The sequence below is a fragment of the Gekko japonicus genome, unplaced genomic scaffold, assembly GCF_001447785.1.
Source record: "Gekko japonicus isolate JY-2015 unplaced genomic scaffold, Gekko_japonicus_V1.1 scaffold65, whole genome shotgun sequence".
Lineage (NCBI taxonomy): Eukaryota > Metazoa > Chordata > Lepidosauria > Squamata > Gekkonidae > Gekko > Gekko japonicus.
The window spans coordinates 340,164-367,171 of NW_015165832.1; the positions used below are offsets into that span (position 1 = coordinate 340,164).

General features: G+C 40.6%; 1 protein-coding gene across 2 annotated transcripts in view; it reads right to left on the minus strand.

Moving 5' to 3' along the window:
- Nucleotides 1–782: 782 nt before the first annotated feature.
- The window catches only part of CAT (catalase), a 72,793-nt gene continuing 46,567 nt past the window's right edge, over nucleotides 783–27,008 (minus strand). Inside the window, exons 2-13 of one of the 2 annotated variants that reach the window (XM_015410874.1) lie at nucleotides 16,757–16,928; nucleotides 13,974–14,084; nucleotides 12,769–12,899; nucleotides 9,889–9,993; nucleotides 8,079–8,204; nucleotides 6,137–6,328; nucleotides 5,868–6,020; nucleotides 4,889–5,027; nucleotides 3,304–3,434; nucleotides 2,349–2,456; nucleotides 1,566–1,652; nucleotides 783–1,242 (exon numbers count right to left, since the gene is read on the minus strand). In XM_015410874.1, the coding sequence (XP_015266360.1) occupies nucleotides 1,177–1,242; nucleotides 1,566–1,652; nucleotides 2,349–2,456; nucleotides 3,304–3,434; nucleotides 4,889–5,027; nucleotides 5,868–6,020; nucleotides 6,137–6,328; nucleotides 8,079–8,204; nucleotides 9,889–9,993; nucleotides 12,769–12,899; nucleotides 13,974–14,084; nucleotides 16,757–16,928 (1,521 nt within the window). In that variant the 3' untranslated portion in view covers nucleotides 783–1,176. The remainder of the gene's footprint in view (nucleotides 1,243–1,565; nucleotides 1,653–2,348; nucleotides 2,457–3,303; nucleotides 3,435–4,888; nucleotides 5,028–5,867; nucleotides 6,021–6,136; nucleotides 6,329–8,078; nucleotides 8,205–9,888; nucleotides 9,994–12,768; nucleotides 12,900–13,973; nucleotides 14,085–16,756; nucleotides 16,929–27,008) is intronic. The other variant, XM_015410875.1, reaches the window with a different exon arrangement.

Below are 27,008 nucleotides of genomic sequence, written 5' to 3' on the forward strand. Positions count from 1 at the left end.
GTTCTGCCTCAAAATTAATTAACATATTTCCAGACTTTGGATACACTTGACATACGGCAAGCAAACAGCCTTTGAAAAAATAAATTCTAAGAAGAACATTTACACATTATAGCCAGGTTGCAACTGTCCTACAAGGCATACCTATAAGGGAAGGTCCTCTTTTAAAGGGGCTCTTGAGAGGGAGATGGGAAGTCTTACAATCTTTTGCATTTACACAAGACTTCAAGATAACTAATTGATCTATACTAGAAATTGTATAGACCTGGTTGGTATGGTGCTAAATAAGTTTGTTACAAACTACCACTGCTTGCTAAGTTACATGAATTGAAGACATGTCCCAATGTGACTTCTTCCCAAGACTATTAGCATGGAGCAGGGTTTTATAGAATGTGGCATTAAGATTGTATTTGTAGACAAGTATTACATAAAATACAGAACACATTTTTTTATAATTTTATTTCAAAAATTTACATTGTAAATAAGATCCAAATCAATGTTCAAATATTATGTTTCAAATACATTTGATGTTATCCATCTTGCATCTTACGTTTCAAATACATTTGATGTTATCCATCTTGCATCTTAGCCTTAGCAAGCTAAAATTTTAGCACCACAGCAAGCTAAGCTTTTACATGTGTATAATTCTTTTGCAGGATAATTTATTATACTTTAATCAATATTGTACTTAAGCAAAAAGCAATTGCATGTTTGAATATGTGTATTTCTTGAAATTTGCTCTAATAACAATTAAATGATGATTGTTTACTAACTGCAATACTGGTATCAGCTTGCCAGTAAGAGAGATTAGAATGATCTGTTTTTAGAATATAGATGCAGAAGGAATTAAATAAAAAAGCAAAAATTACAAATATGCAAAAAGCAACCATGTTATTGTAGAATACACTTTAGTTATATGACTTAAAAGTTATTGCCTGCATAGACAGATAATGTTAGAAGGCATATGGTTATCAGTCTATTAACTTGTAATCACAATTACAATCTTGACTATTTTTATGTTGCAGCTACCAGCCCAAGACACACTTCTGCAAGACATGAACATCTGCCACTTATTTTAACATCTTCCACAGCTTATTTTCCAGTTGGACGGATGTAAGTCCCATGTGACAAAGTGCTTGGTAATGGGACCAACTAATGGTCATTCACAGATGATGCCATTCACAAATGAGCCTTTTCCTTTGCCATAGTGTGGGATGAAGTTTGTGTATAGGTATGAACACCCCCCTAGAAACAAAGACAATAATAAAAAATGGGGATAGTCACTTTTTAAAGGGAAAACTTCCATGGATTTGTTCTTTTCATCAGAGATAATTCTAAGAAACAGAATTCTTTTGTGAACCTCATTTGCTTAAAAATGAAAAATATTCTACTGAATAGTCTAATGTGATAATCCATCAGTAGATGCTTAATGTTTGCCAGTGGCACAGAATGGTAAGATTTTTTTTTTATCCCAGAAATTTAGACAGCAGGGATTGCACTTGGTCAACATGCCTTTCGTTATATTTTTACCTTTCTGAAAGTAGTTTGAATAGAAACTGCTGTCATACCTTCTTGCTACTTTGAGCATTGTATTTGTCCAGGAGGGCTTGAATGCGTGCACCATAGTCTGGATGAACATCAGTAAAGTTTTTCACCTAGAATGGCAAAAGAAATTTAAATTGGCAATTATTCTTTCTTCATTCTTAGCTCCTGAGCCTACTCCCAGTCATGCGGGGGACATGGCCTTTGATACTGATGTGGAAATTCAAAACTTCAGCTGATTGTTCTCATTACGAGTTTCTGGATTAATCCTGTAATCATACAGGAACATCTGATGTATGAGTTCTCAGTGAGACAGTACAAAAGTTGAAAAAATATCTGAGAGAAGCTGGCACAATAAAAGCTGAAGCTGATACAGTGTAAACTATACCTCTGATAAGAATATTGTGTTGCTTTTATTCAACACACTGAAGCAATGTTGTAGATTAAAGAATTGCCTTAATGCGGAAGCTAAGGAACCCCCTACTGACAATTACTTCAGCACAAACTCTTAATCGATTTTCGTGCCTGGAACTTCAGAAGGGACAAGCAAATAAAAATTCTCTTCTCTGAACATGTTGTTTCAACGAACAGAAGTCCTGGGATAGTTACTTTGCTACCACTGAGACTTTCTATAACATTTGATTCTTGTATTTTAAAGATGCAATGAATGAATTATTATATTCTTAATACTTTTTAGCTTTGCTCCCCCTGCATACCTGAAAACATTTATTTTTCCCTATACACCTGGAAAAAACCTTTTCATGACTGCTGTAGTTTAGGGGCCACCTATGTTATAACTTCACACTTACAGCTTTCTTCTGGATGAATATCTGAGCATCCTTAAGATGGCCAGCAATGTTCTCGCAAAGCCTCTGGCGTTCATCTTCCTTCAGTACTTTGGAATAGAAGTCTCGTACCTTTAAAAAAAGTAAAAAAAGAAAAGCATTATTTCAATTGTGGTTAGGTCTTGCACTGCATAACAACTGAGCATTGCTTTAAAATAAAAGTGAGATTCCCTCATCTCTGCCACTAAGAAATATAACAGCAGGTATATGCAACAGGCCCATCCTTCTGGCACTAAAATCACAATTAAGGACTATGCTTTCATGGATTCCGATGAGGTGGATCCGATGATCTGTCAGCAGAAGGTACTGGCAGATGCAGATCCTTGACATACTCCTCTTCACCCACACCCTCTTCTGACCCTGGGTAAGTTGATTTTCTGGGTCTCAAGACATGCAGGAACTAACAGGCATGGGGTTTGTGGGACTGTAGTGAATAAGTTGAAGGGGGTAAAACTGTCCCTCCTCCATCAGATGAACTGCACAAATAGAAGAGGTAGAAATTGAGGATGCTATGCCCCTTTGCCATGGTTCACTGCAGTCCCCTACTCCCCAGTTGTAGGCCTGTTGGTCCACACACGCCCTCCAACCTCAGGGATCAACTTTCCCAGGATCAGAATTAGCCAGGGGTGGTGGTGGTGGGAGCAAACAAGAAAACGTCTTCTACAAAAACTCTGCAGGATCTAACCCACTAGATCCTTTGGCATAGAAAAAAATCTGAAGATTTAAAAGCAGATGAGATGACCAAAGAGCTTCAGAAGAGCACAGCTTGGAATAAACAATGTAATTACTGCGAGATCTAATTTTCATAAAGAACTTTCAAATTAGGTCTTTGATAGATCTCTCGCGAGAATGCTAATCTGTAATTTGCCTCACATCCAACTTCCAAACAAAGGCAGCTGGTCATTTCTGCTTGGCTTACTTGAGACACATTATCCTCGTTGCCACTATTGAAACGTGTCACATCGCCTGAAAGGAGTGTACGTGTCTCCTTTAAGTCGGGCTGTTCCTCAGGACCAGTAAAACTGTTTGGATAGTAGTTTGGGGCCCCACCTAGGGGAAAAAAGATAAAAATTTACTACTTCACAAATGTGTGGGGATAATGAAATCGAGAAAGAGGATATCTAAAACATTTCAGCCATGATCGATACATAGCTCTTCTTGTAAAAATGCAGTAGTTTGCTGTTATAAGCATTCTTCAATGGAAAAATGGTCCATTCCTAAATACTCTGAAAAAAGTAACCACACTCTCCCAGTTCTGTTATCCAACAAAGTTCCAAACAAATAATTGATCATAATTCAATATTAAATCTTTCCACAGGAAACAAGTCTTATTAAACCATTTAGTACCACCACCTTTTCCTTCAGATTGCTACTAGTACAGTGAAAAGTGGGGACCACAAGCCTTGTACGGAGGTGGGATCCCATCCTGCTCTGCCGTGCTTGCTTGCTCACCTGGCTGTTTGCTGGCCAGACAGCCCACCATGGCACTGCCTGTGCCTGTCTGTCCCATGCAGTGGCCTGCCAACTCCCCCAGAGTCTCACACTCCTTCACACCTCCCCCCTCCCAGAGCTGGCAGGGAGTCTCCTGCTTGTATTGCCAACAGTATGGGGCTCATTCCTCCTCGCTCAGGTGCCCACGTGCCCTGCTAGCTGGTGGCTCCTGCTCCTCCCACCTGCCCAGGCAGCTCTGGTTCCTTCTTCTGTGCACCTCTGGCCCACGGCCTAGTGATCCCTGGCCTGAGAGGCATCTGCCTTATCTTGACCAGGGCCAGGGCTTTTTCAGCCCTGGCTCCAGCTTGGTGGAACATGCTCCCAGTTGAGATCAGGAGCCTGTGGGACTTACTGCAATTCCACAGGGCCTGGAAAATGAAGCTGTTCAGCCAGGCCTTCAGTTGAGATGGTGGACATCATATAAGGTTGGCCCTCCCCTGCCTTCAGCTGCTCCTTGGCGCCATTTATACCAACTGGCATGGGGAGTGGCTAACTTATATCATCAGAGGGATCCACCGCCTTTACCTGGCATGAGTTCAGCACAGACTGGAGGAGTTAAACTGCCAAGTCTCTATTATTTATTTTTAATTCTTTATTTAAATTTTAATCCTGTTTGTATTAATTCTTAATATTGATATTATTCTATGGAATTGTTCTACTGTTTTTATGTTCTGCTGTAAACTGCTCTGCACCCACTTGCGGGGTAGAAGTCGCAAAAAATAAATAAATATAAATAAATAAAACTGTCTGATTATCTGAGATTTCATATTAATTCACTGAAACTGTACAATCACATTGATGCAACACTAGATGCAATTTCATTTCTAACAGATTTTAGTGTTGGCATGAATGCTTGCCCGTCAGCAGAAGTTGAGAAGAGTATGCATACCATTAAGAACTTCCAAACATGAAAAAAATATCAAAAATATTCCTACTATGCTGTACATGCAGAAAACTCCTGCGGCTGTTGCTGAGAATAATTTTTTTTTAAAGAAAGGGCATCTCAAAATTACCTTGGTTGTCAGACACACACATAAATCCATCTCTCTGGTAATTGGCCACTCTAGTTCGGTAGGGACAATTTACTGGAATGGAAAGATAGTTGGGTCCCAGACGGTGCCTGTGAGTATCTGGATACGAGAAAAGACGACCCTAGAATAATAGATAAGAGGAGTAAGAATGAAGGTAGGAAGCTTTTCTTTGGGTTAGGTTGCTGCCTCCCTCTTCCTACTTTGAACAGTTTTAACAGTGGCTTCTTTTAATTGCTAGTGCTCCTCATGAAACATAGCTGGGAAGAATAGTTACATTCTTATGGTCACCATCAAACAAGATAAGCCATCAAACTGGAAAAGCTATGTAGATTCATCTGTGTGAATCTAACTGTATGTATCAAGTGTTTGCTAGGAGTATTCATTTTCTGAACATGTGGTCTGGCCCTGAGATGCTAAAAGCAGTTGTAGAATTCAGTTTTTATTTTAATGCACACTTTATTACTGCTGAAGCTGCTGACAGGGGTGTGTGCTTAAAATATTCTCTGAATTCTATATTGGAAAGTCCGTAAGGGCATGATTATCGTTCTTATTAAACATGGGAAGTACTGATACTGCACCAGAAAGTCATGTAGGAAAGAATTTCTGTTTTAATTAATTGAAAAGAATATCAATACTCACCAAACTGAGTGAAAATGGGATTTCCAAAATTATATAATTAAATTACAATATGATATTTTTTTGGGGGGGGGGAGAGAGTGTCTGCCTCCTGATAATGCCACTTACCTTGCTAATATGCCAAGTACAGCTACTGATTAAAACTGCTCATAATCAATTTGCTTGGATATTCAGTAAGAGTAAAAAGTGTGCGTTAACAATTGAAAACAAAATTCATTGCATCAAAGAAGGTATTCATTACCACTATTTCCACTGTAACAAGGGAGATTTTAAGTGGGCAACATGAGTTGTATTACAAAGAAATCCAAGAGCCTGTCCTGGTCACCTGTAACATTTTATCAGGGCTAGGTTCAATGCCTGGGGGCATATTGCTTGGGTCAAAAGCCAATTGTTCCACTTCGGCAAAATAATTGACAGGGTTCCTGTTTAAGATCAGTTTTCCCACAGGGATGAGAGGATAGTCTTTGTGAGGCCAAACCTGGAAAATATAACAGACATGATATTATCACAGATATTTTTAGATCAGCTTTCCAGATCTACAGGAGACAAAGACACACACAATATCTAGGAAACAGGAATAAAAGATGCATTTACCTTAGTTACATCAAAAGGATTAAATGGAAATCTCTCAGCTTGTTCAAATGTCATAACCTGGATGTAGAAACTCCACTTTGGATAGTTTTCATTAGCAATAGCATTATAGAGATCACGCAGACCATAGTCAGGATCTTTTGAAGCCAGTCTTCCAGCCTCTTCGACAGGAAGGTTTTTGATTCCCTGATCAGTCTACAAGTATAAAAGACATCAGTCAGATTCAAGAAGTTCAGCTGATACTAGTAAAACAGCAGGAAATGTTAGATTATTGTAACCTGACTGACTCAGTAATAGTAGTCTGCATTTGATGAGGTTTTAACAGGAAAATCTGCTGTACAGCCACAAAATAGCAAATATACAATGGGAACACGGAGCAGTAATGCACTGTGTATAAACCCAATAAACAATGAACAGAACCAAATTATACTTTTGTGATTGTTATTGCATAGTAATCAAAACAACGCTTATAAACACATCATAACTGAGCACACAGCATAAAACACAGATATGAATGGTGTAATAATCTCCAAAACACTAAACACCATAACACTTCGGGCTTGACACTGACACAATTAATATAACTTAACGAGACAAACGATTGTCCAAAACACTTTTGTGTTTTGTCCTTATCACAGTGCTAGTCAATTGCCACGAGGTACACGACTGACATTATCTGGATCAGATGGTTTGGTTTCTTCTTCAGAGTCAAGAAAGTTTGTTCTGGAATCAAAATGAATTCTTATAATACCTTCAATCATTTAAGATCAACACTGCTACACTCTTCCCAGCAAATATATATGAGAACCATCTTTGCCAGGAATAGTGTAGGTGTGTTGATCTTAAATATGATAAAGATAAAACACAAAACATATCCATGTTTATGTTGTGTGCTCAGTTATGATGTGTTTATAAGCATTGTAATGTTGTTTATTAAGTTTATACACAGTGTGTTACTGTTTTCGGTACAACCACAAAATGGCTGCCACAGGAAGTAGAGCTGCGTGCGTGCGTGCACATACAGAGGAAGCACAAGTACAGAGGATAAGAGAGGTGATTAAAATATGCTGGGAAAGAGGCGTGAAAGAATAAAGCAAACGTTGTGGTGGCAGCTGCCACTGAAAGAATGTTATTTTTATCTGCCTAGTCAATGAGAAGCCCTGCTAGGCAAGAGCCGCCCACTCCACCCTCATTTGGTGGGTGCCAAGAAAGTGTTGGCAGGTGCTGTGGCACCCAAGGGCACCATGTTGGGGACTCATGCTCAAGAAGTTACTATACTGGGGGGAAGCTTACATTTAATGATGTAGACACAGACACTAGCAGAATATTCTATTCCTACAAAATGACTGAGACTAACAAGTATGTTACTATTTGCAACTTTCCCTTTTTTAAAATGGGACTATTCCATTCCTACAAAATGACTGAGACTAACAAGTATGCTACTATTTGCAACTTTCTCTTTTTTAAAATGGGAAGAGGTAAGTGATACAGAGGTAGTATTATCCAGTAGTGGAATGTACCTTTTTTTTTGGGGGGGGAGAACCCTTGCAGGTTGTAAGGACTCATGAAATAAAGTGATATAACAAGGGGTTAGAAGATTTCTTTGCTTTTCAAATGCACAAAGTGATAAAAGTAAAAAAAAAAGGGGTGGGGGAAATACCAGTGATATCATATTCAATATTTGTGTTCATGACATCTGTCAGATATATTCCATCACACTGAAGAAAGAACTGCAGCAACAAAAGAAAGAACTGCAGCATCTAAAAGTTTACAATCAATAAAGTTTTCAGTTTATGGGAACAAGCTAAATGTCCAGGAATACAATGCTACACTTCCAAAATCAGGTACAGAACCAAAAAAGTAAACCCTTTTGTTACCCTGATATTCCTTTTATAACTACTACATTCTTAGCAGGAAACTCTAAACAGGAAAGTGAAGTGATTACCTTTGCATGAAATTTGCAGTATACTGCTTTGCCACTGGCATTTACTAGCTTAAAAGTATGTGATCCATAGCCATTCATATGGCGGAATCCATCTGGAATGCCACGATCACTGAACAGGAATGACACCTAAATATAAACCGGCAGTAAATTGATACAGGTTATCCTCATTCACTGTATTACATAAATAATTCAAACCACATAGATTATTTTGTATGGTAGATAATGTGTAGTTCAATCATATGCTGCAACTGTAGTCTATTGTTAGCATGATTCTGCGATGAGATCCCATCCAATGTCCATTCCCATGCAAGGAAGCCTTGCTGCCTTTCAGTAGATCCTTACTTTGTGAGAGCACAAAAAAGCACTTCCAACTGTGTTTGGTGTGGGCTGCTGTGTGTATTCAGTCATTAGAAGAAGAAGAGAAGAAGAGATTGGATTTATACCCCGCCCTTCACTACCCAAAGGTGTCTCAGAGCGGCTTACAAACTCCTTTCCCTTCCCCTCCCCACAACAGACACCCTGTGAGGTAGGTGGGGCTGAGAGAGCGCTAACAGAAACTGCTCTTTTTCAAGAACAGCTCTTATCAGGACTATGGCTTGCCCAAGGTTATCCAGCCAGGTGCAAGTGGAGGAGTGGGGAATCAAACCCGGTTCTCCCAGATTAGAGTCCACGCACTTAACCACTACACCAAACTGGCTCCCAGCAGTCAAGTATACATCAGTGATACATTAAAAAAAATCAAAAATATGGTGCAGGTACAGGAGGGATAGGCTGGTGGAGGAGAAGGAAGCGGCAGGGATAGGCTGTCAGCACCCTAAAATATCCTGGATTATTTTAAAAATAAAATTGATGTAACTGGTCACTGAGGACTAGATGCTTCTATCCTACAGAGGTAACCCTGGACAAATTATAATATGCCAACCACAAACTCCTAGTAGCTGAATTCTCTTTTGGTACACCTGTATTTATGTAACAGAGGAACTCTTTGGCAAGGACAGGCATCAGATTTCCACCCCTAGCGTTTGTACCCTTGTGTAGAGATAGACACTTTTTCAAATTCCTAGATTTATACTTTTACTAGCAAGCTTTTCCCACATGGGTGAAATGGTCTGCCTTTCCTTTCTGTATCTTCCCCCTACACATCCTTGCACTATCTGAAGAAAGGTATTACAGGAGCAATAGGCTACCTTCAGTCCTATGTATTAAAAAAGCTAGATTTCCTGCAGTCTATTTTTAAAAAAGCACACTCAATTGACAAGGCATAACTAGTCTGCGCCAATTGATCCCAACAATGCAGATAACCCAACCTTTGTTACAGCCTCTGCCCCATGCAATTTTTGTCCACGCTGTTCTCATGATTTGCATGTGACTCCCTCTTCCCTTTCCACCAGTGGAAAAGCTAGTTGGATCTAACTTAATGTCTTCTGGTTATGAGCACAAGTGCCATCCTGATACAACATTCTTTACAATAACCCCAGTAACCAGCTAGTTCTAGGTAGCCCACCAGACAAGATCTACCTACCTTCTTAACAGAGTATGCTAAAGAGAGCAGTGTTTTCTCTCTGTCTCATTCCAATCTTGATCTCCCTTTCTTTAAAGCAGAAGGGACATTCATATTTTCACTGAAGCCTGGATCTCAGCTTTTCACTATGAACAGTTTATGGTGCACAGAGTAGATGGAAAAGAGAGTACTGGAAGTGCAAAATGGAGCGGATATGAAGAGCGTTTATTCACCTGCAGGATTTCTGTTATTGTTTTGTGCCATTTAACCAAAGAACTCTATTAGGGAATTAAAGAGGGCCATTCTCACCTGGTGTAGGGACTCAGGACGGAGACTCCAGAAATCCCATACCATGTCTGGATCTTTAAGATGAGTCTGTGGGTTCCTCTTTTGGGTGTGGATGAAGGATGGAAACTAAATTCAAACAAAAATACAGAGAGAATATAATTAGTATATTTATATGAACATCAGATCTAGTATACTGCCCCTCACTTTCGGGAATTTCACTGTGAAAATACATAATTGTAATTCAAGAAATGCCCCTGAAATAAATCAAAATCCATGCATTGATATTTGTAATTTACTGTGACAATCAAAGAATTCTCACTCATGAGACCAAAAAACAATTGAAACAGGGAAAGTACACAACTCTTTGAAAGGACTATGAAGAGAACCAGAACACTGCAATATTGCATCCACTTGCTTGAATAGGATTGTAAGAATTAGTGAAACTAATCAATCTGATAATTGGTTGCTCCCCAATCTTGATTTGTGGGAGAAGACACACTCCTTTGAAGGATAAAGAACATAGTCTGAAGGCTCTGTTACACTAGCATTGTTCCTAGATTCTCAAGTTACCACTGTAACCAAGATATCTGTTACCAGCTTCAGTAAAATACACGCTGATGAGTTGAATACAGACAAAAATTTCTAATGGTTGAATGGAACTGTCCCAGTCCACTTATCTCTATGAAATGCTGCTCCTGAGGGTTAGGAGAGCCTGAGGAATTACATGAGGGGCATCTGCAGCAGGAAGGGAGAGTTGGTGGCAACTGCCAATTTCATCTTGATCCAGCCCCAAGACAGTGCTCTGGTAAACCCTAGAAGGAGTACGGTGATTCCTTCTGCATGGAGGCTGGTTTTTAAGATGCCACAGAAGCTTCAATTACTGAAAAAAATGGCCATCTCTAATTCTGGTGGAAGGGTATCAAGACTTGCGCTGAAACAAAACTGATTTCAGAAAAATGCAAATCCTTCTCCTCAACCAGAACTGGTAACACAGGGCAGCCTACAAAAGCATGAAAACAAACTAATATCTCAGTAATAATTACACTTAAAGCCCTACTTTCTAACCAAAAAAATTGTAGAAGAAAGGCTAGAAACAATGAAACCAACAAGAAGAACTAAAACAGTATCCATTGAAGTATGAAGTTAGCAACAGAAGTAAAAGCAGGATCAGTAGCTACTTAAGACAAAACTCAACAGTTTGGGGAAGAAGGTGCAGAAAGAATATTTCCTGGAAGAATAAATGAGTCTTCATCTAATACTGGCAGTATAACAAATCTAGTTCCATGCACACATTCAGGCTTTCTTTATAGCCCTAAAGATACGTGGCCCTGGTTGTCTAAGGAAATGCCCTCTGCAGTCCGATATTTGAAGGAGGCTTTACTGCAGGAGTTCTTTCATTTGAATGGCAGGCCTGTCACAGTTATAGCTCCTCCTCCTTGAAAACTGGCTTCCTAGAGAAGCCAGTCAAGCTAATGTCCTCCTTGCATTCAAAAACAAATGATGTAGATATTCCAGCAAGCCTTTGAGAGTAAAGCCTCCTCCTTGGTTCTAAAATAGCATTCCACTGAAGTTATGTTTAAAAAATGTTTTATTATGATATTTTTCTTAGCTGCATGAAAACCCATGAGGTGGGGATATGAATACAAATTAAAATATGGCTAATATTTTCTTAAACACTACCCCAAATGTGTTTATTAAACAGACCTCATTTTGGTCCTCTTAATGGGCCTCTATTTTTGCCTACTCCAACACAGTTTTTTACAATGTTTCCACCTAACAAAATAAACATGAATGTGAAACAATAATCCTAAAACTTGTGCCCTTTTGATTCCCTGGAAAGAAAAAAAAAGAGTGGATCTGAATGTGCTCATCTCTGCAGGATTATCACAGAATTTCAGGAAGGGAAAAATGCATAAAAGCAATGTCAGCCTTCAAATGATATGGAAAACAAATGATATGCACAAGACAGGGATCTTCAAAACCTAATAATATTTCATCAAATGTAAACATATTTATATTCATATATTAGAACCCATTTAATATTAATCTATCATTTCTCTGTTAGTTCTTTATTACGGTCATAGACCAGTATAATAGAAGACAAATAAGTACAGATAAGGGAGCAATAAAATTATAAAATATAATGGCATCTAAAATTATAAATAGGAATCTAAAAATTTTAAAATACAGACATGATAAAATCAATATTAGGATCAGAAATTAGATTTAGGCCTATCTGTACCTTATTTCTTTCCTAGTTTGGTTTGCAGCGTTTGAAACACTTGTTGGGACTTGAAAAATAGCTCTTAAAAATTTCGATTCTTGGCCTTATGGCTAAGATCATGCGTAGTACCTATCATTTCTCTGATTTAGTAAAGACAAGTGTTGGCCAGTGAGATTGCACCAGGGGGGGGGGGGTCCCCTCCCCCTCATTTCCCATCTCACTGGGCCTGCTATGATTCCTAGGCTCTGAAACAGCTGCTGCTGGGCTGATGTGGCTCCTGGAATCCACTGCAGTAACCAATGAGCATGCCAGAGGTAGGTGTGTTCTGGTGAAATGTAACTCCCTATAATGTACTTTGCAAGGCAGTTTGCAGGGAAAACCTATTTAGTGCCAGTGTGGCCCCGATCTGTGGATTTAGATTTCTGCAGATGGGGAGGGGCACACCTGAGAAATAGATATATAGATTCCCTGATATTATAAAACTGTATGTTCTCATTATGATGAACCTATGTATCATGTATATCCATAAATATCAGGTGATATTAATGTTATTAATTATTTAATATCTTGGTTTATGTATTACTATTGCTTAAAGACAGAATACTACTCCTTTACACATGGGGACTATTTGTACTTTCTTTCTGGTGACCACAAGTAGTCATTACTTCTTCACATACCAGCATTGCATCCCGGATAAAGAAGATGGGAGTGTTGTTTCCAACGAGATCCCAGTTGCCATCTTCTGTATAAAATTTCATTGCAAAGCCCCGAGGATCACGGACTGTATCAGCTGAGCCTGATTCTCCAGCTAGGCAATAAGAATGAAAAGCAGAAGCAGTGAAAATTGCACTGAGCCACAACTGTGACACAAAGCAAAGAGACTGTTGTCAAACATAGTCTCATTTCTATTCAAGGAGTTCTAACACTTGAAACAGATGTCATTCGAAAATACAGCAAGAAACATATAAACCCCAAGTCAGGAATGCACAAGCCCTACCCCAATATCATTCTGATGTGGAATTTGAAACAGATCTCCTGTGCTGTAACTGTCCTCCAAATCTTTTCCTAATGAACATTATCTTAATATAGTAAAAGTTCAGCCAATGGCACTGAGGATTCCACCCGTACATTGCTATCTGCATCACTATAAAGGAAACCTGATGCAAAGAAAGAGCACAGCACAGTCGCAATTTCCTTTCCTACCTTGCTGAAATTTTAAAGTGTGATGTCCTCATTTAACATCTTTTACCACAAAAGATGAAAACCAATGCTGACAGTGTAATCAGACTGTGGTCTTTTGCTTTTTAGGAACTAAGAAGCAGAGTAACTGATTATACAACCACTTCTTTCCTTTAACAATAGTTATGTAAGGCAGAAGTGTAGTAATTCTGCAACAAAATCAGAGGTCCATCCAGCTTCTTACAGGCAATTTGGCTTCCCAATAACAAACATCAGGGCTTTTTTTGTAGAAAAAGCCCAGCAGGAACTGATTAGCATAACAGGCCACACCCAACAGCAGAAAGTCATTTGCATATTACGCCACACCCCATGCCTTCCCTTGGCTTGCCCAGGTGCCCCACATTCCTGCCCAAAAATAGCCCTGACAAACATTAACTGCTCTGTGACAGAGATAAGTAGGATGTGTATTCAGTGATGCATTTAGGAAGTGGAAGATGATTTTCTTTCTATACTTCTCTATTTACTAATGATTACTTTATAAACAGATGATATCATATCAACAGATGATATCAACAGATGATACCATAACAAGTTAGCTTAAAACTATTTTTAAGAAGTCTAATGCAAGCATCTAGAAATAGAAAAGTCATATATACCGGTAGATGCAAATTAGAGGATATGCGCACACTTTTAACGGCCTTACCAACTGTGGAAAATCGGATAGCAAGTGGAGTTCTTTTTCCTATGTGCTCAAATATTTTTGCTTTGCAATATTTTGTGATGTCGTGAGTCACTTCAAAATAACCAAACGCTCCTGGAAAAGTAAAAAGATTACTTTTTATACAAAACTGAAGAGATGCAGAAACAAACAGTCCATAGGCCCAGAAATGGTAGCTAGAACAGGACACATTGGAAGCAAGACAAAGTTCTTTACCATTTAATAAGAACATCAGTGTTCTGCTGTACCTATACTTCGCTTTTATGCTATGGAACATTTTCTTCTGCACAAACTAAAAGAATTCAAAGAGAAAACAGGTTCTGTCCCTAATGCTGCAGAGCTCTGTTATTTCCCTTGGCCTTGCTACTGGTCCTGTGAAGAGGTAAGAAGCAGCAGCAGGTGTCCATAACAAAATCTTTATAAGGACTTTATAGATAGCCAGACCTAGCTCAACTGTTAGGAGTGGCAGGCCTTTTAAAAATATCTCCCTTGGTTCAAAAGTAGTATAAAAGGAGGTTTCAAAAGTTATACAAACACATTATGTTCTCAATGGAGACACACAATTAAAATACCTAAATTACACTGTTCTAATTTTTCTAGATCATGCCACATGTCTAATATTTAACTACGCATTTTCTGCAGCCTTGATCATTCAATACCCTCCCCCCTTTTCCAAATCATGGAGATTTTACAACATTTGGGAAATGTTTTTCTCAAGGACACAACAGCATTTAATACTATGAGGCTGCAACAAAGTGCATTTCAATAACACAAATACATAAAATCAGTATTAGCCTTAATGCATGTTAATAAAATACATAATCCAGTTACATAATGCTGCAGATCAGTTAATACTGGGAGCTATCCAGAGTAGGCATATCACACCCATTCTGTAGTCATTCCACTCCACTGGCAGTCCATCAGTTACCAAATTCAATTAAAGTACTATCATTTACAAGATCCTTGTATTTGAAAAACCACGACTCCTTTTATGCCCTGCCATGACAGCTTCATTCAGCTGAGCAGGGCCTTCTGGGGTGCCACCATACAAATGGGCAAGATAAAAAAACCCTCTCTGTACACTCTCTGTAGTAGCTCCCGCCTTGTGGAATGGCCAGCTTGTGGAAGTCAGGAAGACTCCCATGCTTTTGTCTTTCCACAAACCATGTAAAACAGAATCGTACAGGAGGAAATATTTATAACAGGATTTTGTTATAACAGAATGGTTCAAGGAAGGTGCTTTTAATAAGAACAAGTTTGTGGACTAGACCACTGTACATAGCATGCATTTTCTGTTTCCACTGTGTACTATCCTGTTACCACTGTATTGTCTACTTATATAATACCATTTTCTGTATTCCTTAACATATCACATCTAATAATTTTGCTTTGTTTCAAAATTTTGTAATCCTGGCCCAATTACAGTGCTTATCAGACATCACATCCTACGGATTGCAGTGCCTTTTGCTGTTTAGTCTGCCTTGACTGTCAGTAAGAAAGGCAAACTATAAATAAAGCAAATAAAAACTGAAATTATACCATACAAATTGTAACAATATTCAGGGGCTGTGTAGTACAACATATCTCAAAGCAGGAGATGTTTGCGCTGGAGTGCATAACTAACTGCTCTCTGCACTGCATTACTTTCAGTGTTGCAAAGGTTTGGATGTGCATCAAAGATTCTATTCCAATGAAAACAAAACAGACAGTAAGTCATTTACCTTGGGTACGATTCTTGGGCTGACAAGAAAAGGTGAAGTAGGCTATTGGATTCTAAGAACATGTGCCTAGGAATGTTACCTTCAGATAGTAAATTTGCCCCTCATCTCACAACTCTTTGAACTTGGAAAAGACCTAAAAGACTCTACTTTTGCCCGCTGTAAGGATGCATATCCACTACAGATAATTTCCTCCTCCCACTCACACCCCAGGCAGGGCATAATCCAATTGTCAGTTCCTCCATATGGTGCTGTTCACCTGGGTTGTATGTTTTATTGTCAACATTTGAAGACTTGCACAGAGCTTGATTCGTGTAGGAATTTTGGTGGTTTTTAAATTTTAAAACCATGAATTTCCCCCTTATTGGAGGCTGGGGTATACAGGAAACTCCTTCTGGATTGTAAAAAACCCCCCCACACACACCCATTTTCAGCACACAGCAGAATACTGTCTGAAAACAAAGAACATGATTCGTAAAATACTTTTTCTTTACGTAACTTTTAATTTCTACTTGTTGTTCTTAAAAAGAAATAGGTCTGTCTCATGAAGAAACATTGCACAAACTTTCACAAATGTGTGTGTGGGAGGGAGGTAGAATGAACTACTTTATATTCCTTCATTAGCTGCTACCTGCCCAAAGGGATGACTTTTCCCTTTAATCACTGGGCCTCTATACTAAATCACAGATCCTGTCAAAAACTCTCATTCGCATTTATGATTGTTTTAAAAAAATCCCTTAAAGAAGAATTCCAGAGTAAAAACCGCCAAATGAAATATATTTATTGTAAAAATTACAGAATTAGGATAAGGGATTTATAAACCTACTCAGTGTTGCACTGTAGTAGCACTGAAAAGAAATTGCTACATGAAGTGTAGCTCTGCCCTAACTTCAAATCCTGTTTTAAGTTTTGGGAATGTCAAATTCTCCAAGTTTTTTTGGCTCTTGCCCCTTCTATCCACAGAATGGCATTTGACAATTCTGTAGCTATGCAATAGCTTTAAGCATTTCATTTGCAGAAGAAAAATAGGGTACATTCTTTAAAACTAACCTGCTCCTTTGGCATGCACAACTCTCTCAGGAATCCTTTCTCGGTCAAAGTGTGCCATCTCATCAGTGAAGACCACATCCTGAACCAGGAGAGGGCCTCGTGGACCCACTGTCATGATGTTCAACTTGTCTCCCACTGGAATCCCTGCTCCTGTGGTCAAGGCATCTGGTTTCTGAAAAGAATCAAAATCGCAACAATGAGACATACAAGAAATATGTGTGTCGTCATTAAGTGAATAATATGGGTTAGTGAAAGTAACAGTGGATTCATTTGACAAACATTTGGTGAATTGTGTTTCCTGAAGCTAGAGGAAAAATTGCTTCCTGTGTTGGATCCTGTTACTTCAAAGAGGAATTATCAGGGGATATTAGATTCCACATAATAAGAACGCAAAGAATAAGAAACAAACAAGTTTGTGAAAGAGGAAAACCATTTCAAAACACTTCAATTTTCAGTGACATAAAATTAGCAGTACCAAGATGTACTGCCAAGCCTTCAATGTAATCAGATTTATAAAGCGTCCTGTAATTAAGTCTTCCTACTGGGAGTGGGGGCGGGAGAAGGCTTGGCCGGCCGGCAGCTGTAAGCCACTTAGCTTTTGCCGCCACCCAGGAGGGGAGAAAGTTTAGCGGGCCGAGCTCAGGCCTCGCCGCCGCCACTGCTGGGGGGAAGGGGGAGCAAGAGAAAGCTTGGCGGGCCAGCCAGGCCTCGCCACCGCTGCCACCGCCGGGAGGGAGAAAGCTTGGCGAGCCAAGTTCAGGCTTCGCTGCCGATGCTGGGGGGGAAGACTTGGAGGGGCGCAAGCCTCGCTGTGGGTGCCGGGGATGGGAGGCAGGGGAGAAGGCTCACCTGCAGCTGCTTACTTCTCCTCCCGTGGAGCTTCTCCCCCCCCCCGAGTATCGTGGGTCCCCCTTCTTGTTAGATCTAATTATCACCAAGTGTCAAACCAAGTTCCACACTGGGCAAATAGAAGCCACCCAAATTTCACCACAGAAAAAAAATCAGGTTACACTGTTACATTGTGGTCTTCAATCCATGAGTCAGGATCCTGAACCATGAGCTCCAACACACCCAACTTTTTTGTGGGCTGATTTTGGAAAGTGCACATGTGCAGAGAGCAAGGGCTTCATATCTTTTACCTCTGTACATGTGAAGAAAGGAGCAGAAGGGCTCCTTTAAGTGACTTCCTTGCTCCTGTTAAGCAACTGTCTGTATACCAATGCTAGGAGGCACAATCAGTAGAAGGCCTTGCTGGACTCTATGCCCTCCGTTTCTTGGCTTTCCAGGGTAATGGCTGGCTGCCAGGTGAAACACATTGCTGGATTAGATGGACCACTGGTCTAATCCAACAGGGCTCTTCTTATGTCGCTCAGTAGTATAAAGGATTCCTCCATGGCTCTGACCTCTACCTTGTTCCTTACCATAGTAAACCTCCGGTGTTTGGTATGTGATTTCTGTTTTCTCCTATTTCCTGTTATGTAATTTGTCTTGTACATGAAGATTATTGGGTCCTGTGCTACTGCCTGGGATTAAAGATGGGTCCCAGATCTGGAAAGGCTGGAGATCACTATACCAAAATGACAATTTGGTACTTATGGCTAACAGAAATTAATAGGAGTGGGCATTACAAAATTCCACAGCCAAATATACACAGAAATTTCTGGTTCAAGTTGCTACAATGATTTCCCAGGATGGGAATCCAAATCCAGGACTCTTTGAAATTAATGCCCCCCCCTCCTGAATAATCCCTCCCAATTTTGGATGTTTACCAACAGTGCAACATGCATTTATTTTTTTCTTTGATTTTAATGATTTCCCAAGCAATGGCATTTCTCCCTTCCAACGAGATCCTTGCAAAGGAGAAGAGACAGATCCTTTGTAAAGACAGAGCTCTTTTTTTCCTCTATAAGTACAATGGCTAGGGGCATCTTGTTTGGGGCCTGTAGAATTAGACCTTTTGGTCCAATTTGCTTGAAAACTGGGGGGAGTCTTTGGTGGGTGGACAGACCCAGTGCCCCTGAATTTTTGGTGCACCCCCAGAAAAAGTCCTCCAAGATGGATACTGACAGAATTCTCAAATGGGGAAACTTTCTGAAAAGGAAGGCTTCCTCACTTTGTAAAAAGAAACAAACAGCATACCACAACAAGGAAAGATGGCAAACCCAGAGATTTCAGCAGAAAGGCAAAAAAAAAAAAACCAACCCAAACCCGGCAGTCATTATAAGAGTAGGAAAATGAATGGAATGCAGATAGGATTTTTTAAAAAAATGCTGGTGGCCAGCACCATTCCCCCACAGGAATCTGTGAAGGGCACTCTTTTATGTTCCTTTATTCTACACTTCATGCGCACAGAGCTATGGGTCACAAGCAAACAAGTTTGATTGTGAAGTATGCTTGTGCTGCCAAGAGATACCAACTTTATGGGTCTGTGAAATCGAACCCCTTGGTGCAATTCACTTGAAATTTGGAGGGTCCTGAGATTAGAAGGACTATGTTCTGTGCTAGTCTGGTGCCATTATCTTTATAAACAGCTGATCCAGAACCTTCAATAGATTCCCCATTGAAAGTAATGGTCCTGAACCTCTGGAACCCAAACAAACCACACAAATTTGAATCCTGAGCCAACAATGTCCTACATGAACATAAAGAATCACAGTACCCTCCTCAACCTCAGAAATAAAGTCATAATGATATTTTCTTGATGCGCACCCCTTGCTTCCATACAGAGAACAAAACAGCTGTGAAGCTTTTATAACATTCAAATGGATAATATCAACTTTTGCACATTATGCTAACAGCTGTAATGTTGCATTAATTCTTAAGTGTCCCTCACCGCAGCCATAATCACACTCAACTGAGCACTACAAAAACTACAACAAGGGGTGTTTCCCTTCCTTAGAGCAAGATATAGATCCATTCAGATTACAAAAGCCTCCATGCATCTTTAAAGAGTCTTCAAAAATAAATGCGAATGGCACATTAAAATCGCAGACAGAGTCTTGACCAAATATAAGAAAGCTCATGAATAAAGCCAAGCTAAATAAAAAGTTTTGAAGATTGCCAAGTTTTGGCCTTCTCACAGTCTAGAAAATGGAAAAATATAATGTGTAAACTTATTGCTTTGATATATGTTCTGGAGAGGAGGGGGGGGAAATGTAATTAATATGAAGAACATCTAAAACCACTGGCTACACCAAAAGCAATGGAAATTCTGGGGAAATTGGAAAAATATTCCATAAGACTGTATCACAATGAAAAGTAAACTGGTTTAGTGCTGGGCTAGTTGCCAGGTTGCATGGTGCCTAGAAATTTCATTGTGACACACAGAACTTTCAGCAATAAAACATTTTTATGTCACCTTTCCACCCACTCAGTGTCCACAAGGTGGCTAAAATTAAAAAATTTAAACAAATAAAATACAGTTAAAATATAAAATTCAATTAAAAACACAACCAAACAACATTAGGAGTAGGACACTTGCTCCTAGGCATCCTCTCTCAGAGCTTAAAGCCTGGGCAGCTCCCTGGTTTACTGAGGGGCTATGGATGATAAAAGGACAGGGGAGATGGATTGATCAACACTGGAGAAAGGCTTGGGATGAAACCAAAAAGGCATGGGCTAGAACTCATCTTAAAGCCTACTCTGTGGCAGTGATGGCAGCAATGGCAGCAAAGAAGCAATATTTCTCTACTACTATTGCCAGATCCCGCCCCCCCAAGAAAGTCTTCACCTCCTGGTGAAAGACAATGAAAAGTATTTTATTTAAAATATTTTTATAGTACGAACATACAAGAATGTAACACCTGTTGCATCAGGCCAGTGGCCCATCTAGTCCAACACGCTGTGTCACACAGTGACCAAAGCCCAGGCGCCATCAGGAGGTCCAGATGTCCAGAAGCCCTCCCACTGTTGCCCCCCAAGCACCAACAATTCAGAGCATCATTGCTCCAGACATAGTGTTTCCTCTACAACTTGTGGCTAACCGCCACAAATGGACCTCTGCTCCATATGTTTATCCAATCCCCTCTTGAAGCTGTCTATGCTTGTAGCCACCACCACTTCCCGTGGCAATGAATTTCACATGTTAATTACTCTGTGGGTGAAGAAGTACTTCTTTTTATCTGTTCTAAACCTATTGCTCATTAATTTCATTAAGTGCCCACAAGTTCTTGTATTGTGAGAAAGGGAGAAAAGTACTTCTTTCTCTACCTTCTCTATCCCATGCATAATTTTGTAAACCTCTATCATGTCACATTTCAATCATCGTTTCTCCAAGCTAAAGAGCCCTAGCCTCTTTAACATTCCTTCATAAGGAAGGTATTTCATTCCCTTAATCATTTTAGTTTCCCTTTTCTGCACTTTTCCCAATGCTATATTTTTTTGAAATGTGGTGACCAGAACTATATACAATATTCCAAAAATCCCCTTTGTAATAATTCCTAGCAAAGCATCTGCCTTTTTTTTAATTGCAGTCGCACATGGAGTCAACATTCTCAGGGCATTATCTACCACAAGATCTCTCTCCTGGTCAGTTATCGCCAGTTCATACCCCATTGACATATATTTACAGTTAGGATTTTTGGCTCCAACGTGCATTACTTTGTACTTGCCCACACTGAAACTCATTTGCCATGATGACGCTCACTCGCCCAGCCTTGACAGATCCCTTTGGGGCACCTCACAGCCCTCCCTGGTTCTCACCACCCTGAACAACTTAGTGTCATTCTCAAACTTAGCCACTTCACTGCTTACTCCCAATTCCAAAAAATGAACAAATTAAAAGGCATCGGGCCTAGAACCGACCCCTGAGGTACCCCCACTGCTTACCACCTTTCACCATAGGCCCAGTGGATAGGTAGGTGCAAATGATGAAATCTATCAGGATTGTAGCCCTCAGCTCAATGCCCTGTTCAGGGCTCTACTGAGTTTCAGAGTGTGGGTTTGGTGCTGGGTGTGCAAGAGAGGATTTGGGTTCTCTGCCTGAGCTGATGGAAGTGGTATTGAAGGTAATATAGAAGACTCCTAGGCTGGTTGTTCTGGGGGACTTCATCCATGCTGAGACCACCTTGCCAGGGGCAGCTCAGGATTTTATGGTCTCCATGATATCTATGGGCCTGTTTCAGTAGGCCCCATGCACTGTGCAAGTTATATTTCTGATGTGGTATTCTGTTCTGGGCAGGAAGAAGGATATCTGAAGATGGGGGATTGAAGACAGTCCCCTTGTCAACGATAGATCACTACTTGCAGAGGTTTAGACTTACAGAGATACCAAGACTCTGCAACGGTGGGGGATCAATTAAGATGATCCGCCCTCAAAAGCCTAATGGATCTGACTAGTTTGCAGATGGCATTAGGAGATTTGCCTGTTGGTATGGTAGGTATGCATGGTTGACCCCTGGAATGAGGAAAAGATCCAGATACTTGTCCCTAGGCACCCTCTTGTAGGGCTGAGCATGGGTGGTCCCTCAGTTTACTGAGGGGCTGTGGATGATAAAAGGACAGGGGAGATGGCCACAGCAACAGTAGAGAACGACTCAGGACAAATCCAAAAAGGCATGAGCTAGAACTCATCATAAAGCCTACTCTGTGGCAATGATGGCAACAAAGAAACACACACACACAAACACACAAAACCTTTATTGGCATGAAAGCACAAAACATCATGGAAATACGGGAAAATACTAAGATGCATCAGTCACTTACACTTGGCTATTCAAACCTCGTCTTCTGATTGCATAATATAAAAATTTTGCAACAGCCTCCATTATTTCGCAATTAGAATTAAAAAGAAGAAAGTGAACAATTGAGTCATCAGAGTGCCAGCTCTTACCCTCTAGAAATGGAGTAATAAAATGAGATCGGATATCCCTATAGAGGGGGCAATGAAGTATGGTGTGTGTAGTGGATTCTATATCAACAAAGAAACAGTAGTTCACCACCACCATTGCATCTGACCTGTGGAACTCTTCTGGGGGGTTAGTGGATTTTGACTTACAGGAGGAGGCAGAGTGCTCTGCAGCCTGCTGCAATAATTTTGCTAAATTTTATGGATGAACTCTCTCACATCCACTCACTCTGACTTGGGACTCTACATTAGCAGTGACAGGATCAGATGGTTCCAAGGCGCTGCTCTGTCCAGTCATATGGGATAGCTTTCGGCTTGTCCAGTCTGAGGGTGTGAACAGGTTTTGTGAAAGTTTGAGACCTACCACATATTTCCACGACACTTGCCATTCCTGGCTGCTTAAAACTGCAGATGTGTGTGTGTGTGCTCGTGGACTGGGTCGGAGAGACAGCAAATGAGTGGTCACCCCTGCCTTGAAGTGGGCAGTGGTGCTTCCACTCTTAAAGAAACCCCCTCCAGACACAGTCTCAAGTGTACCATTCTTGAGAAAGGTGACTGAATGGGTGATGGCCAGTCAACTTGAAGGATTCCTAAATAAAGAGAAGGGATTTATACCCCACCCTTCACTACTCGAAGGAGTCTCAGAGCAGCTTACAATCCCTTTATTATTTATTAATTCAATTTATATCCTGCCCTCCCTGCTAAGGCAGGCTTTCCTTTCCCCTCCCCACAAATGACACCCTGTGAGGTAGGTGGAGCTGAGAGAGCTCTTTCGAGAACTGCCCTTGAGAGAACAGCTCTGAAAGAACTTATGACTGACCCAAGGTCACACCAGCAGCTGCATGTGATATGGGGAATCAAACCCAGTTCTGCTAGATTAGAGTCCACACTCTTAACCACTACACCAAACTGGCTCTGGACTGTTTGGATCTGTTCCAGTCTGGTTTCAGGCCTGGTCACAGGACTAAAATTGCTTTGCTTGCCCTGGTGGATAACTTACACCAGAAGCTGGACAGAGGGAGTGCAACTCCATTAGCTCTCCTGAATCACTTGGTGTCTTTTGATACCGCTGATCATGGTATATTTCTGGACCACCATTTGGGGTTCGGAATGGGAGGCACTGTTTTGCAGTGGTTTCAGTCCTAGCTTGAAAGTCTGTACCTTGAGTCCATTTCAAAGTGTGCTGAGGGACTCGTGCTCCACCCCATAGCCTCTGTCCTGTGGGCTTCCATAAGGTTCTAACTTTTCCCCAAGATTTTCAACATCTTAGGATGCATTAACAGAAGCACTGTGTCCAGATCACCGGAGGTGGTAGTTTCGCTCTATTCTGCTATGGTGAGGCCTCACCTGGAGTACTGTGTCCAGTTTTGGGCACCACATTTTAGGAAGGATGTTGACAAGCTCGAGCGTGTCCAGAAGAGGGCAACCAGGATGGTGTGAGGGTTGGAATCCAAGTCTTATGAGGAAAGGCTGAAAGAGTTGGGTATGTTTAGCCTGGGAAAGAGAAGGCTTAGAGCGGACATGATTTCAGTCTCCAAATATTCGAAGGACTGTCATGTAAAAGATGGAGCAGATCTATTCTCTCTTGCTCCGGATTGCAAGACTAGATCTAATGGGTGGAAATTACAAGGGAGTCGATACCGGCTAAATATCAAGAGAAACTTCCTAACTGTAAGAGTGGTTGAGCAGTGGAACAGACTGCCTCGGGAGGTGGTGGATGCTCCTTCGCTGGACCATTTTCAAGTGGAGGCTGGATGACCATCTTTCAGGTATGTTGTAGGGCTATCTTTCAGCTATGCTCCTGCAGGGTGCAGGGGGTTGGACTAGATGGCCTGCAAGATCCCTTCCAACTCTAACATTCTATGATTCTATGAAAACCACTGGGGAGATCATCCAGAAATCTGGGCTGAGCTGTCACCAATATGTGGACAATGCTCACCTCCATCTTACTCTTCTAGCAGATGCCAGGAAGGATGTACAAACCCTGAATTGGTGCCTACAGGTAGTTTAGATGAGGGCTAGCAAGCTGAAACTTAATCCCCCCCCAAAAAAACAACAGAGGTGCGACTGGTGGCTGAGAAGGTTTTAGCCAGGAATGGGAATATGTTTTGTTCTAGATGGGGTTGCATTCGCCCTAACAGAGTAGTTTTGCAGCTTGAGGGTGCTGCTGGACCTGGGCCTCCTGTTGGAAAAACAGGTGGCAGAGATGAACAGGGATACCTTTTTACCACCTTCACCTGGTGACCTACCTGTGGGACACACATTGTCACCATGGTGGATGTCCGGGTAACATCTAGATTAGATTACTGCAATACATTCTAACTGGGGCTGCCCTTGACTGGCTCCCAATTTACTTCCAGTTCAAGGTGCTGGTACTGACAATAGGGCCAGCATACCTTACAAGATCATCTTCTCTCTTACGAACCTATCCATCCACTTTGGTCATCTTTGGAGATTTTGAGTGCTCTTGCCATCTGAGGCGAGATGGGGTGGCAACCTGAGAAAGAGCCTTCTCTGGTGTAGTACTGAACTTGGGATAGTCAACTGTCTCCCTCTGTCACTGTCTTCCACCAATCGATAAATTCTTTTCATTTATTTCATTTGCCATTCCACCCAGAAAATTCTTAATGCCCTCCTCCTTGGTTGTGGTGTGTTTGTTTTCACTGTATAGAGAAATATTTAACTGGCTACTGTGGAAGTGAATAAACAATGAAATTTAAAAAAAGAAAAGAAAAAAAAAGAAATATTTAACAAAACGTTTTAAATGCTATTTTAATGCTTATATGTTTTAATGTATGATGATAGTTACCTTGGGTGGAGATCCTATTAGGGTGGAAAAGCAGCATATAAATGTTCTAAATAAATACTGCTAAAGCTGGCATGTATATTTTTGGTCTGGCCCCTGGACCCACACAAAATTTGTTTATTTAGTGTGTTGTTTGGCACGGTGGGCAGCTTCACTTATCAGTCTCCCCTCATTGTATTAGCTACCGTATCTATTAAGAGAGACAGAACTGGAGAAAAAGGAGCACCCAAACCCAGCACAAGTATTTCTTCAGTACTGAAAAGAACTGTTGGTTGAGTTTTGTTTGGAAAAATGTATCCTTGTTCCAGAAAATCTAGACATTTACATGCACAGCCTGAAGGAGGGAAATAAGCAACTTGTCATGGGTGACCAAATGAGCCGGTTCCTTAAGGGCACTCTGAAGATCAATTTCCTGTAGCTACAGAAGGTGTGTGTTTTTTTGCAATGAACAAAACTCTCTGAGAGAGTCAATTCAATCAGCTGTGTCATTTTGTAGGTTATGACGGCCTCTACCACTTAAAAGTTATAATAGACATTTGAGCCCCTAGATATTTTTTAGAAGTATGTCACAAGATTCTTATTGCTCATAAGAACGTGATTCATATAAGCATACTCCAAGTTCAAATGAGATATAGCAGATGAACACAGCACAAAACCTCTGCAAAGCGGTGGCCCAAGTATTATGAACATTCCGCACCACTCATAAAGTACACATCATTTTCAGCAGTCATGGGGTGGACATGGACTTCTGAAAGGGGATAAAGCTGCTTGAGCGGAGGTGGAATATGTTAATGGTGCTATGGCAACTGGGCAAGTGCTCCATCTTGCTACACTATAAAATTGGGGAGAAGTTAGACAATGAAATTGCAACAGAGTAGGAAAATGATGTTCATCTGGAGGTACAACCGAGCATGCAACACAGTTCATGAATATGTACTCTAGTGTACATCCAAATGCAGGATCAGGGTTTCTTTTATTGCTTGGTCCCACTGTACAACAGCAAGACAGGGAAATTTAACACTTTTCTAAGACAATTGGACAATACTCCATTCTCCCATGCTGTACTATAAGAGCAGGAAACAAAAACATCTCCACAGAGCAGGAGAACAAGGCTGTCTTCGCATCCTAGTAATGTGATCTCCCCCCCCCCCAAGTGAAGGAAATGTTCTGTAACCACAATTTATGGTCAAGGAACAACCCCAATTTATTGTAAATGAACTATGTTATTGCTGTTGTTAAATTATGCTATGTTATGTTAAATGTAAAAGAAATAAAAAACTTTTAAAAAGAAAAAGAAACAACCCTCAGTTCATTAAAATGCTAAAAATCCAAACTTCACGACAAGCAGAAGTTATAAAGGTTATAAACACTTCCTAAACTAGGAAGTCTTCGATCCTGGCTCCACATGTGAGGAAAGGAAGGGGGCACAGGCCCAAGAGTAAACTGAGCTTGTCCTTGTCACAAGCAAACCAGACTTTGTTTAAGATTTCTGAATACAGCCTGACAGTAATGGATTCAATGTTAAGAAATTAATAGAATAGACTTGAACAAGAGGGGGACCCGCGATACTCGCAGGGAGGGGGCCAGTCTCTCTCTTTCCC